Source organism: Eptatretus burgeri, chromosome 8 (assembly GCF_056783735.1).
Source record: "Eptatretus burgeri isolate ZD-2024b chromosome 8, Ebu_testis_v1, whole genome shotgun sequence".
NCBI classification, from domain to species: Eukaryota; Metazoa; Chordata; class Myxini; order Myxiniformes; family Myxinidae; genus Eptatretus; species Eptatretus burgeri.
This window is the reverse complement of record NC_140968.1, coordinates 54,010,711-54,025,425: the sequence shown is the minus strand read 5'-3', so window position 1 is coordinate 54,025,425 and position 14,715 is coordinate 54,010,711. Positions and strand designations below refer to the sequence as shown.

Sequence of the window (14,715 nt, the reverse complement as noted above, 5' to 3'; positions counted from 1 at the left end):
CGAACACAATCATGCATTGCAGCAAATGACGTTTCTGATAATTATGAAAATGCACAACGTGACATAATGCAACTCAGGACAGAATGAACATACCCAGTGAGATGCAGCCGATCAAGACGTTTGTTAATCTCTTTAAACCCCTCCAGTATCAGGCCACATGAACGACATGATGACGTAGAGCAAGAATCTTCATCGCAGCTCTGGCAGCTCTGCATCTTCCTCATCCTGAGAACCATGAATTGCAGGATGAGCTCAGCTGAGTCATCGGATATCCAATTCCAAGGTGGTATATTTGCTACTCAATTGGAAATACAACAATAACGAACATAAATATTCATCCTAACAGTGGTAGAATGGGACAGCTCTATTTTACACATTCATTGTTATTGCTATATTTTCACCCAAATCGAGGCTCATGGAAGAGAAGCAACAGAGGAGAAAGACAGGAGAATGAACAAAAATGAAAAGAGGAAGGTGAGGGAGCACAGCAACAAATCTGAACAAGGCCCACCAGAGTACAAAACACTTTTTCAGGCACATGATGAGATATAGAAATACATTATATCAACTCGAAAGAACAGTCAGAGATTGCAGAGCCTCACCAAAATTTGTTTTGTATGGCAAATAAATGGAAGCGTGTACTAAATTAAAGGTCAATGATTTCAAATGAAAGGTCTAAATGGTCAAATTTTAAAGGTGTAAAGGTCAAATGTCTGAAAAATTGTAAAGGTCAAATGGTCTGAAGGTCGAAACGTCCAAAGGTCGAAAGGTGGAAAGGTGGAAAGGTCTAAAAAGTTCTAAAGGGTTGAAATGGTGCAAAGAATCATAAAAGGTTGAAGGAGTCTAAACTCTAAAGGGTGTAATTTAAGGTCTAAAGGGTCGGATAATGTCTATAAAGGGTCCCAGGGTCAAAGGGGTCTAAAGGGTATTAAATGGTCTGAAAGATGTGAAGGTCTAAATACCTAAATGGGGTTAAAGGGTATAAAAGAGTCTAAGGAGTCTTCAGGGTTCTCATGGTTTGAAAGGGTCCAAAGGGGTCTAAAAGGGTATTAAATGGTCTGAAATTTTTGAAGATCTAAAAGACAAAAAGGGTCGAAGGTCTTACTCCTCTTGAGATGATCGAAAACAAGGCCTTCCGTATGATCAGAATCTCAAGACAAGAGGAGGACACCTAGCCACTTTTCCAAACACTTTTCCACTTTTCCAAACAGTAGTGATTTGTTGGCTCTATTTTATACAAGCTTACATCTGGCCTTTTTCCTCCTGCTCTCTCTTTCCTGCTTACCCACCCTAAATCAAGACTGGTTACTCACCTACATTCATTCACCCCCTCAATGTGGAATTGTCTGCCTGTGTCTGAAATATCTCATCTTCCTCACTTTAATCTCTCAAATGTGCAGCCCATACACATCCATGATCTCTTCAACACAAGCTGATTTGTACTCATAGGTTCTCTCCCTTCCCTCCTGGCATATGACCTCTTCTCCCCCCCCACCCCAAAATATCCTTTGTCTGCAAACCTGTTTCCCTTTGTCATTTCACTTCTTAAAGAGTTCAAAACCCCCCAAAAGTAATTAATTTAATAATAATAATAATAATAATGGAATCTTCAAGATTCTGAGGCCTAAAATGTTTGGCTAAAAATTATTCCATTCGTGGAAAGATACAGATCAATAAAGCATAGAACTTACACAAACACAACTAAAGCATCAGATACAGACAAATATTCATGGGACACCATGTCCCTCCAGCAAGGAGATTCTCAAACTAAGCCTGTGAGTCACGTGGCTCAATCAACGAACTTGTACAAACAACATGAACAGAACAGCAGTTTGTTTGAGCACAACAGTCGACTAGACAACATTATGAGAGAAAACATAATTTGCTTTATTGTTCGGGGGAGAAAAATAACATTAGGAGGCTTTAGAAATGAAAAAAAATGAACAGACAGATAAAGGAAAGACATATCACAGCTTTCCAGGAGAAGAAAGAACAGCATAATATGACTAGAAAGAAACGTTTGCCATTCTTGAAAGATGAAGCTATTTTAATGTTTTTCTGCTATTGCTGTATGCAAAACATCGAATCCTAAGAAGCAATCTGAGGGCAAACATACACTTCCAAACAGAGTTCCAAAGAAATAGTAAGATGTATAGTTACGATTCAGTTCATTTGGATTTTGTCCCAGCTATAGTGAAACAAGAGGTGGATACAACAAGCAAGGCAATGAGTGAACAGGAAAAGGAAGACATAGGGGAGGGATTGGAATAGGTATGATATTGATGAAAGAGCTGATGAAAGTGTAGCAGTCTCTGTCCAACAGTCTGCTGTTAGAGAGTCATTTAGTACAGGGACTTGTATCGAGAAAGGCATTGTGAAGATATGAGGCAGGGACAATGAGGAAGAAGGAAAATCTCGTGCTGGGCGTTTTTGAAGGTAAGCAAAAGCTGGGACGAGTGAAAACAAAGTGGATTTCAAAATACTCAAATGGACTGAACAAACGAGAATGGTTAAGGAGAAGGCACGAGACAAATGTGGTAGACAGTAGAATCTATGGTGGGAAAAGGTCATGTTGGACAATAATTAGAAGCTATATCCATTGAATTGCACTAATATCCACATAGACGTGACCAGCAAATGAATGAGTGGATAAAGCTAAATCAACTGAATGTACTTGTTGAGTGTGTTAACATGGAATACCATAAAACACAACGATTAAACACATGATGTCACTTACAAAAAAATAGATGCCATGCCTCATTGAAGAAAAAGACAGCAGAAGAGAGGGCAAAATATCAATGAGGAAGTAGAGAGGGATAAACAAACGAGGAGCACAGACAAATGAGAGACAATACGGGACTTTTGAAATTACGTTATCTGCCCCAGAATGCTCGGCGTGTATGCATATAACCCCTTAGCAGCAATGCTGAATTGGGAAAGTTTCTGTATGTCATGCATGCAAGATAAGGTTTGTTCCCTAAAATGGCTCACAAAGCCTCCAAAAGAATCCGAAAATACTTGAAAATGTACTGGCGAGAAATGGGTGTGTCTTTGTATTACAAAAGAGTTGGATAACTTTCTCAGTTAGCCCTAAAAGTTAAGATCTTGCCACTTTCCTGACTGCAAAAATCCCAATGACGTCGGCCCATGCAAAGCCCCAAGGATTGTGGATGAGCATATTCTACCAAAACTTCTGACGGATCGCTACCAGGGAATGGACTTTGAACTTTGCAGGAGTACCGCCTGTGATCATGGCAGGCTTGGTGATCTAATTGATTGACATCTGCAATTGGATAGACAATGCTGTGCGTCGGTACCAACTCTTCAACAAAGGACATCTTCACCGACGTGAAAATACATGGAGCTTGTGCCAGCTATTATTTGTGTGGAAGCTGGATCTATCAGGCAAACACTGTATCTGGTTTGGATGCTCCTTAACAGTGATGGAATGATCATATCTGAGGCTTGTGAATGCACAGCGTAAGTTTAAAATCAACTTTTAAAACGATGTTTGCTGTTAATCATGTTGGTGGGAGGGAAGGAGAGTAGGAGCTGTGAGGGCTGTTATAAATATATTGTTTATTTGGTTCCAGAGCCACAAGATAAATTATTCTAGATTTTTGCATCTATTGCTAAAAGCTCACTTGTATTAACAGGAAATGATAGGAACTCGACACCTCTCATCCACAGACATTTCTCATATCTCCTATATTTTCATGAGTCCGATTTGCATCCAGGAACAAAACAATTTTGGTTGCTCATTTAGAAATTGCCACTCTTTCATTTAAATGCTGAATATTATGTTTAGAAGACGATTTGAATTATAGATTTCTCCCTAACAACGGCAGGTTAAAAGTGCTCCGGATAGCAGAAGAGTCACTGGAAATGCCCACACAGCGCATGTGTGAAATGCATCGTTAGCACTCATACGTCATTTTGAAAGTCCCATATTACTTGAAACTGTATACAACAAACAAATGAAAATTAAAAGCGGTCCAGGACTGTCTGACAACACCAAAAGACACCCTCAGAACAAGGCTTTATGGGGTGTATAAACCCAAAATAAAATACCCCAACACACCCAGAATTTCGAAAAAAAGTGTATGGAACACCAAAATAAAGAAGAAACGTTTTGTAAACTACACAGTAGAATCAAATGTAATTGACACAGTAAATAATAAACATATTATGCTTTGTTACATAACTTACCTTGAAGGCAAAAGGCAGAATAATCCTGAAGTAGTATTTCTTCTTGAAATGGCCCCACGCTCATAATCAGCTGATAACCAGTGATCCTCAGCATTTATTTCCTTCACTGTCAATTCTTCATTGTCTTGAAGTGTGTCTTCAGAAAAATCCTCAATCTGTATACAAGGTGACTTAACAGATGAACCATGAATTGACTTAACAGATGAAGCTTGGTTATTGACAAGACTGCAGTCATCATCAGAAGAATGACGTTCATGCAAATTCTCAGAATTATTGGGAGAAATCGGTTGTTGGCAGGTTGCAGATGAAGCATTATTATTTCCTGCTGATATTGAAGTCGTTGCAGGAAGCATGAAAGAAACGTTTGAAACTTCATCTTCTTTTGAAGCTGCAATTTCAGCTTCAATTTCTTCACCTTCGTGAAAAGACCCCTGAGAAGCGTCTCTGTCTATAAGCAGCCAGCTTTGAAGCATTTCTTCATTTTCACATTGTGGAGTCGAGAAAGAAGTATTACAATTTGATTCTGTCTTCTCAGATGGAACGTTGTCAGACTCGTATTTTGCCCGGAAGTCTTGAGAACTTGGCGGACCAACACAAGTCGAGTTAAGAGGAGAAACATCGATCAAGTTATTTGACTCATTAAAGGTGATGTGCAGTTTTACATCAGAATCATCCACATCAAATAAGTTTACGTCATTAAAAAGGTCACCCCTGGTCTTAGAAAAATGACCATCTGAATTGAGATTGTTTGTATTTTCAGAGACTGCAAAAGATTCAGCTCTGATGGAAGTTTGATTACTTGAAAGATCATCGCCTATTTCAGTAAGAACATGACTTTTGTCTCTCAATGTTATCGCATCCAATGCTGTTGCAGAGCTTTGCACCGAATTTACAGTCCCTCCAAAATCTTCATCAGGCATCGTGTCACAATCAATGGGAAGACTCTCCGAGGCAAGGTACACACTGTCTGGCACACCAACAGCCTGCAATGGACAACAAATGTTGGCGAATAAAGCACACGAAACATAATCACAGCAAAAACACCACAACCATGATAAGAATACTCCTGTACATTTACATAATCTCTGATTACATTAAATCACATGGTTAACTTTTCCAAAAATTATGTAACGCTTCATCGTTTTCTTTTCTTAAACTTGTGTAATGTTCAACAGCAAGTAATCTCAAGTCAATGATTAATAACGTCAAGGTTAACGGTTAACCGTACAGCTAATTTAGTGATTGGCAGATACAATGGATTATCATGAAAAGGTTGCGAGAGCAAAATGAATCGTCAAAATAACCACAAAAACTGTATTTTGTAATGAGGAATATACTGTATATTTTACGATGCTTTTATAATACATTTTTTAAAATACATGTTCAAGACATATAATGGTGATAGTTCAATAATTATAATAATACATCGCAAGAGTGATATTATCACAATGAGAACATTCAAGAGTGCCCAAAATTAAGAAGAGACATGATGGTCAAAATTAAAAAAAAAAAACTTTTTTTAGAGCTCACCTTGGATGAAACTTCGTCTCCCGACAAAGCACTGGTTGTTCCATTATTCATTCTTTTATTCACAATTCTTGTGGCCAATCTTTCAAAAGAAAAAGAAAAGCCATGCTCTGCTTAATTCCAGACAAGACGATCAGAGAGAGCTTGGTTTTTGACAAACGTTCAAATCATTGTAGATGCTACATTGTGGATTCAAAAAGAAACGGAACTGAGGACACATTGGATAAATTACCAAAGACAAATAGAACTCCTCAGTACAAGATCTAGGACAGAAAATGCATCGTCCAAACGTCATCGACACACCAGTCTTTAGTGGGGAGGAAAAGATCTCATGCTGTCATACACACCTGACACAAGCCTGCTTTTCCAGTCTGGGTGGAAGGCAAAACCTGTTCTAGGATCAAATGTTTTATGTACAGGGAAATTTTGCAGATTTATTATTAAGTGTTTATATAAACAGGTTATTGTTTTTTTCTTTTCTGTGAAATGTAAGCTGTGAAATGACTTCATATATGTACATGTTATCTAATGACAGACATACCAGCGAGTTAATTAATTATGTCGAGTGCGTCACAGGAATTGAATTTTTAAAAGAATGCACATTTTGGAAATTGAAAACAAGGGGTGGCACGTCCTGCTTTTGCCAGAGGCTCTATTTGCAACAAATCTTTGAAAACAAGTCAGTAAAGACAATAATAAAAGAAGCCAATTCACAGATCGTGAAAATATCCCCAAACAAATGATCATGTTATTTGCAGCATCAACAACCATAAATGTAGAAATCAGTCAATCTAAAGAACAAAGTTCAAAGAAACACCCATCTGTATGGTATATTGTTATGATAATTCATGGACTGGTGTTTGTGTATGATGTTACTCCTCCTACAGTTATGGGCAGATTACATCCAAACTTGCTTCATAGGATCAGCATGACCCCAATTAATGTATAGGGTGTTTTTATATTCACCGGTGGTCTTGGGGGGGGGGCACGGGGGAGAAGGGGGAACGCAAATTCTCTATGTAAATGTGTATCATGTAGCACCGCCTCCAGGTGGGGGAGGGTATTACAAGTATTACAAGTCCCCACAATTTACAGTACAGTATTTCTGTTCCCACGTTTTTCCAGTGCAGTGAGGTGTTTTGAATTTTCAGCAGTAGGTATGTTTTTGCTTCATGCACACAACTTCATGGGTTTTGTTTTTTTGCCTCTATAGAGCTGTCAGTTGCTTCTACACCACTCAAATAAAGGTATGCATCAGAAGAACGTGTTGCATGTTTGGAACAAGATTGCTCGTATTGTTAAGAAACAAAAGATTCTGTTCAAATGATTGACATCATATCCATTACCCTGCATGTTGCACATTGCCATGTATATCTGCTTTATTCAAATTTCAAAATGACATTATTTTAATAACAATGTCCTTTGGCCAGTAATATTCGAAAAACCCATGCCAACTAAGTAATCTTTTTTCAGTGTGGAACTGAAAATTTGCAAATGAGAATGAATTGCTTCATGTCAGTGAGACTTTAATCTGCCAACATCACAACACTTCATATAAAAGTGCAAAAACTGATCCCCTTAACTACAGACCTCTCAGCTTACTTCCAATCCTCAGCAAGGTCATGGAATCCATCATCCCAGTTCATATGATATCCTTCCTTTTCTCCAACAACCTCATCTCATCTTTTTTGCATACAAAGCCGAGGCTCATGGAAGATGTAGAACACAGAACAGATCAGGATGCAACATAGCAAAAGGAACAGTAGAAAGAGAGGGGGAAAACACCAACAGCAGTAACGAGCAACAAAATAGACAGAGACGGACAAACAAGGGATGTGGGTAAGAATGAGAGGTAGGGGAGGATGTAGAGGGGATGGATAAGATTAATACAGTAGTAAACTCTCAGGAAGGGAAAACTGGAAAATTGGAAGGAGTTGGGCTTGGGGGTGGAGAGGAGGTGATCAGAGTAGGTGGTGAACAACTGTCTTGAAGACCTGGAGGGAAGAATGAAATTAAAGAGAATGTAGAAATTGGTTCCACAGGTGGGGAAAGAGAGAAATGAAGGAGTGGAGGTGACCATGTGATCCTGGATTTTGAGAGCTTCACAGTTCTCTGTGGTTGCAGACACTTGGGTGGTTCATGGGGGGGGGGGGGGCACGCACAGATATGGCAGAGGGTGAAACACCAGAAATGAGGCGGTAGAAGACCGAGAGACCACCTCACTGTCTGTGATAGCAATGTGATTGGCCCGTAGACTCAGTTTAATCGCAGGAGATTCCAATGATCTTGAAGTACACAGTTTATATGCCATCAAGCTGAGGAAGGTGTGAGGCAGCGGCCTCATCTTAGAGGAGAGAGTAGTACTCCATTATGTGTAGATGAAGACTTTGTGGGTGGATAAGAGTTCAGGTGTGCCAAGGAAGGACTTTGCAAGATGGAGGATGCCCAGTCGGTAACTGGCTTTGGAGGCCACATTGAAATGTGGTATGCCCAAGAAAGATCATGGATGATAGTGAGACCCAAAAGTTTGAGTGACTGAACTTCTTCAATAGTATTGTTAAGAAAGTAGATGGGAGGGTTTGCCAGATGGTCTTTTCATTACAGTTATACAAGTAAGTATAAAAAATACATATTTGTGTCACATGCTTTAACCCTCCCTATTATCTATTACCAAATCCCAATATCACAGAGGCATGGCAGATCTCCAAGAAAGACAATTAAAGGGATCATTTATGTATCGAGTAGGTGAAGAGGGGGGGTTTGGGAGTGGGATTGAGAGTTCAAAATTGAACAAAAAAGTAGGAGTGGGGAGATAAGAGGGAGAGAAAGAAGGGAGTGTAAGGAGCTGTAGAAGAAGTGAGGAAAGAAGATAATTAAGGTTGAAAAGAGTCAAGGGGTAAGGGATGGGAAAGAAGGGGAATGCACGAGTATCAGGTGTATGAGGAGGGGTATTGTGGAATTGTGGTGTCAAAAGTCCATCATTTATGAAAGTAATAAATATGAGGGTGGTTTCACTTAGAACTGGACTTTTGTTTCGAAAATTATAACGAACCTCATATGAGAGATAGACCCAACACTACCAACCTTACTATCCACTTCTGAACTAATGTGATGAACAGAAACTCTTTTTATAAATACAAGATCAAGGCTCATGGAAGACAGAGGGTAAAAAGGCAATTACCTGACAGTGGGACAGTGTGGTTACACCTGGACTCAACAAGCAGGGGAATGAATGAACAGAAAAGAGGATAGAAAAAAAGAAGGGAGGGAACACAGTGACCTGTAAGTGAGAAAGTTGCATTAGGGATGGTAAATGATGGTCACAGAGAAGCAGGTAGGGTTGGAGGATGACATGAAATGTTAGTGTACCACCTGCTTGAAGCCCTAGAGCCCAGGGATAGGGAAGAGATTGAACGGCCTCAGGAAGGTGGTTCCACATACTGTACATGAAATAAGAGTAACAAAAGAGTGGGGGAGGGCAAAGCGTCTGGATTTAGGAAGTTTAATCGGAGAGGGGCTTACTGGAAGAATGTGTGCATGTCCTTGCAAAGCTGAAGAGAGTCAGGGAGAGCTGAGACCACAAAGGAAGCTTGACCAGAGGAAAGGTGGTAAAAAACAGATAGTCCCCTGAACTGCCTCCGATGTGAGAGCAATAGGCCTTGTGCATCGACTTCATCAGAGGAGATTCAAATAATGTTGAATGCATTGGATTCCACAGGCACCAGGGGAGACTAATGTGATTCTGCTACCAACCAAGCAGATAGTAGAGAGCAGTACTTCATTGGTTTACGAACAAACATCTAATTAATTCCAGATCAGCAGAGAATGATGCAGCTGCTGTGTGCCTGTCAGTGGATTAGGCCATGAATCATCTGCAACCATTCACTCAAGAGATTTAAAATGGCACTGATGAAGTAATTCATACAAAATGGTTTTTGGTGGCTATAATATGACTACTCCTATGAACATTCCACAAATTGAAATGTCATTTTTTTCTTCAATGATAGAAACTGACAAAGATCCTATAAAGGTAGCTGCCATTATGCACCTTTTCACTGTGAAGTGAAACTGTAATATCACCATAATATTAAACGACTGCATGCTGCTGGGCTCACCTGCTTGACCAGCCATTGTCTCATGGCAACAAGGCCTGAAGTCACAATGAGGTTACAAAACGTCCATGTTCTGCTTTCATCAAATCAAAGATGTCTGCATAAAAGAAAAAAGATAAAAGAAGAAAGGGGAAAATGAAATAAAACTATAAGGGCACTCGGAAGAGCGCATACCTCGCCACGCAATGCCTGATCCATGAGAACATGAGAACATATCGGGCCCAATACATTTTTGAAATATCATGCAAAATATCATTGTTTTTTGCAATAGATGCAATAGCTAACAATAGCTAACCCTAACCCTAACAGCTCAATGGTGAAGAATCACTTGAAAAATTAAATAATTCTCGTATCTGGATTCAGATCTTCACCAAAATCGAATCAATTTGTCCTCGTCACACACCGAACCTGCCCACAAAATTTCATCCGGATCTGTACACAACTTTTTGAGATATCCTGCACACAAAGACAAACAAAGACAAACAAACAAACAGACATGAAAACATAACCTCCTTCCACCTTAGGTGGCGGAGGTAACTCAAACAACACTCGGAAGAGTGCATACCTCTTTCAGGCTGAAAAGTTTATGTTTTGTATCCCACTGATCGGCCAGAGCTGCATCCAGACCATTTGTCCTTGTCACACACCAAAATCTAATTGGCTTTTTGTCACCAGCCCAACTTATCCACCAAGTTTTGTCATAATCCGTCCACAACTTATTGAAATATCGTGCAATACATCGCTTTTTGCCCCATCTCTCTCAATGGTGAAGAATCACTTGAAATATACCAAAACAAAATAAAAAAAATCAAACCTCTCGTCTTCGTATCCGGATCTTCACCAACATCTCACAAATTCGGCTTGGTCACGCACACCCAACCTGCCCACCAAATTTTGTCCAAATCCGTACATAACTTTTTGAGATATCCTGCTCATAGAGAAACAAACGAATGAAATTGCTCGTTGAGCAAGGATTTGCCGGAATAACTTTCTCATATCTCCATGATCTCTGAAAAAACAAAAACCTGGAAATCAATTTGGTTCTTATAATTTGATAGTGCTACTGTTTAATGAGTTATAGCACTTAGTTTGGTCATGATCATAACTTGGAAGTCAATCGGACTTGAAATGGCATTTTTAATCGCAATTTGAAAGTTTTGACCCGACCCCCCTGACATTCGACCCCCGACCGCTAAGAAGGGTGTTGGTGTGACACCCAAATGAGACATATGGTTGGATGCAGTATTGGAAGATGCACATTTTGGATTTGGTTTGAAGTCGATACAACCATTTTACCGGACGTTATTGCGAAAATAAGAGTTTCGGTTTTTCGGTGACCTTGACCTTGACCTTTGACCTAGATTCACCAAAAACGACAAGTGTCTAAGTTGGACCATGGCCGACGTCTGTACCCAGTTTGGTCATGATCGCTGAAACGGTGTGGCTACTACAGGGTAAACAAACACACAAACAAACAAACAGACAGACACACAGAATGACACACACAACCGACCAACATAATTGCGGAAATCCGAAGGATTCCGGCAATTAGCAAACAGACAGGGATGAAAACATAACCTACGTCCACATTCGGCGGCGGAGATAACAAAGTGTGATGCAATACGTCTTTCCAGGTATTTCCTCAGAGGATCTTTCCATAGTGTCAGTGCTGCTGAAGTCATCTCTCAGCAAAGATTACACTGGCTGGTTTATCCATGCATTTCCAGGGATTTGGGTATGGATTGGGATTTGGGCTGAGTACCAGCACACAATGGCCGACTTTTTTGAAAGGGAACGTGGGATGGAAATGTTTACCAGCAAACTCCAGCAAAGGACACAAAGGTTCATGTGACTCTGAAGGATGGCAAACTCAGGAATGCATCACCTTGCCTGTGAGGTAACAGGGTGATGGTTTATAGTGAGTTTAGAACTGAACCAAGATTAAATAACTCAAAGGCGAATATGACTACCCCTAAGCTATCTTTCCAATGCAGGTACAATGAAATAGCTGCAGATAAATGAAAGGTATTTATTAGCATCATACAAAGGACAGAGATTGGTTGTATCTCAAACATGTAATAACGTATAAATTGCAGTTTCTACTTGAACAAAACATATGAATACTCAAAATAATGACATGCAATATTACATTAACCTGGACTCAACCTCCCTAACCTTAGAGTATGTACTGTTTTTTGGTATCAGTCATTGTGATTTGAATGGGTTAACTTGCTTTGCAATCTTTCATGTTAGGTTAAAAAATACCAATGACCATTTCATCTTGGCTGCAGCAAAATTAAGACATACTGATGAACCACAACAAGGTTCATAACATGACAAAGTAAAGTATAATTGGGCATGATTAACCATGCCACTCACACCACAATATGGTTCGGCAGAAAGATCGAAGTGATTTCACAAAGGGATTTCGAAGTGGATTTCTGTGCAGCTTGGCAATCCTTCAACGATGCGGCTAAGCTGAGGAAGGTGTCCATCGAGAAAATATCACATATCAACCTAATGTCAGTATGATAAGGCTTGGAGAGTGGGGGGAGGTTCGACTGCAAGAGAAAGGGCAACTTTGAATGCAAAATGGACATTACAGACAGGAACTGCTAACCAATGCATTTGATGCATTACAAGAAGCCTCAGTGCAGTCATTGCAGAGTTCAGAAAAGTTCAAAAATGGTCATAATCTTTCTTGGGCAAACCACATATTTTAAAAATTGGCCTCCAAAGCCAGTCACTGATTGGACATCCTCCGTCGTGCAGTCTTTCCATGACATATCTCAAACTCATATCCACCTGCAAGGACTTCATCCGTAGCTTGTTGGAATATGTCTCTCCACTCTGGGCTGATGCTCCTGCCTCACACCTTGTTCAGCTTGACACCATGGAAACCAAGGCCTTCAAAATCATTGGTATCTCCAGTGATGAAGCTGAGTCTATGAGCTTATCATTTCCACATGGCAGACAGGTCAGTGGTCTCTCTCTGTATTCTACCACCTCCTTCTGGGTCTTGTACCCTCTGCCTTTTCCATGCTCTGTTCTCAGGGCTGCAGATACTAAGTGTAGGGCCCGCTTCATTCAGGCCCCCTTTAAAAAAATTTAAACAACCTATACAGAGGTTTCCGTATTTCCGTCATCATAAACATGCCGTGTTTAAGGGAAATTAGGGTGTTAGTCACTTATTCCTACATGCGGATGGGGTGTGTTCATCACTCCTGTGTTCATTTACATAATTATTACCACAATTGTCATGATGTAAATTGTTCCCACAGTAGTTTATCAGCTCCTGTTGGACTTGGTTCGAAACGGTAGGGGGGGGGGAAGGGGGGCTTATGTATCAACTGATTTTATTCTTCTTGGCACAAAGACAACACATATGCACGTCATTTGTTTTTTTGACATCAGATTCAATATGGCCGACTGTCGGCCATTTTAGTTGCAAAAAAGACCCGGTGTCGAACACATCCTCAACTATTTCTTGGACAGGCATTCACTTCTCTCTCTCTCTCTCTCTGGTCATGGAGCAATTTCCCTGTGAAGGGACCTGCCCAGAACTCCTGCATGGCTTTGCCTCTGGGTTTGAAAGTGACCTCTTGAGATTGTTTGTGTTTACTTTTGTATATCTTGTCAGGTGAATGAATGGGCCAGAATATAAAATCGAAAAGAAATATGCATTTGCTTGGTTTGTTTTGAGGGTGCGTAATAAGTCTTTGGGTAAGGTTTAACAGATTTTATCAATTCATTTGTATTCATTATTGAGAATCTTTGCTTCATGTAATCCTTCCCCAGAGCATTTGTTTGTTAATAAATATACCTGTTCTCAGGGTTGGATTCTGCTCATTCTGATTGCCTCATTTGATGGTTGAGGTTGGTTGTAGTGCAGTTTTAAAAGCTGGTTCAAACCAGTCTCAGGCTAAGGTCATGACCAACAGTTGCTCGGCCGGATTAGAAAGGCAGTGACATGTATGATATTTTCAATTGGGAATGCAAATTTTGCACAGAAGAGATGCAATGATCATAAATTGGGGGGGGGGGGGACATCCTGAATTACACAAACAATATAACATTTCATAACAATTTATTTATAAAATAAATTATTTAACTGTAGACAAGACAAAATTATCATTCAGTTGAAAATGCTGTCTGATCAGTTTTTGTAAACTGTACTTAAAGGTGGTTGGGCTGAAATTGAAAAAGAGTAATCAGAATTTTTTTTTCTCGAAAAATGTTTCATAGTATAGACATGAAAAAATAGAACAAGATCGGAAAATGCATGTACAAAAAAATGGTTGAGGACATGTTCAATGCCAGGTTGTTGTTTTTTATAACTAAAATGGCCACGAGTCTACCAGTCATCCATTTTTGATCAGACTGCAAAATAAAATGAGGTGAACGTGTTTGCCATCATGTACTATGCTTTGCCAACTTTGAACAAAATTGGACCATGCATGTCCAAGAAATGGTTGGGGACACGTTTAAGCAACAAAATGGCCACCAGTTGGCCATCTTGGATCTGATCTCGAACAAAAATGACATGCTTACGCAAGTCAACACTCATTCTCTTTGTGATACGTTTGAACAAGATCGGTAAATGTACAACTGAGAAATGGCTGAGGAAGTGTTCAACATCAGGTTTTTACAACTAAAATGGCCATCTTTGATTGAATCGTGAAACAAAATGATGTGCATAAGTATAACATCACGTATTGTCTTTGTGTCAAGTTTGAACAAAACCGTTCTATACATTTCCGAGACATGGCTGCGGATGGATGGACGAGACCCAAACCATAAGCCCCCATTTCGGGCCAAGTTCAACCGGGGGCTAATAACCATAAGGACTTGATTAGAACAGTCAATT

The 14,715-nt window shown here is 39.8% G+C and overlaps 1 protein-coding gene across 5 annotated transcripts in view; it reads right to left on the bottom strand.

Moving 5' to 3' along the window:
- The window catches only part of LOC147021764 (uncharacterized), a 55,603-nt gene that overhangs the window by 39,485 nt on the left and 1,403 nt on the right, over window positions 1-14,715 (bottom strand). For 3 of the 5 annotated variants that reach the window (XM_085892075.1, XM_085892076.1, XM_085892077.1), the window contains exons 2-5: window positions 9,852-9,945; window positions 5,740-5,818; window positions 4,210-5,192; window positions 94-225 (exon numbers count right to left, since the gene is read on the bottom strand). In XM_085892075.1, coding sequence (XP_085748201.1) covers window positions 94-225; window positions 4,210-5,192; window positions 5,740-5,790 — 1,166 coding nt within the window. In that variant the 5' untranslated portion in view covers window positions 5,791-5,818; window positions 9,852-9,945. Of the gene's footprint in view, window positions 1-93; window positions 226-4,209; window positions 5,193-5,739; window positions 5,819-5,968; window positions 5,988-9,851; window positions 9,946-14,715 lie in introns of those variants that run through there. The other 2 variants (XM_085892078.1, XM_085892074.1) reach the window with 2 other exon arrangements.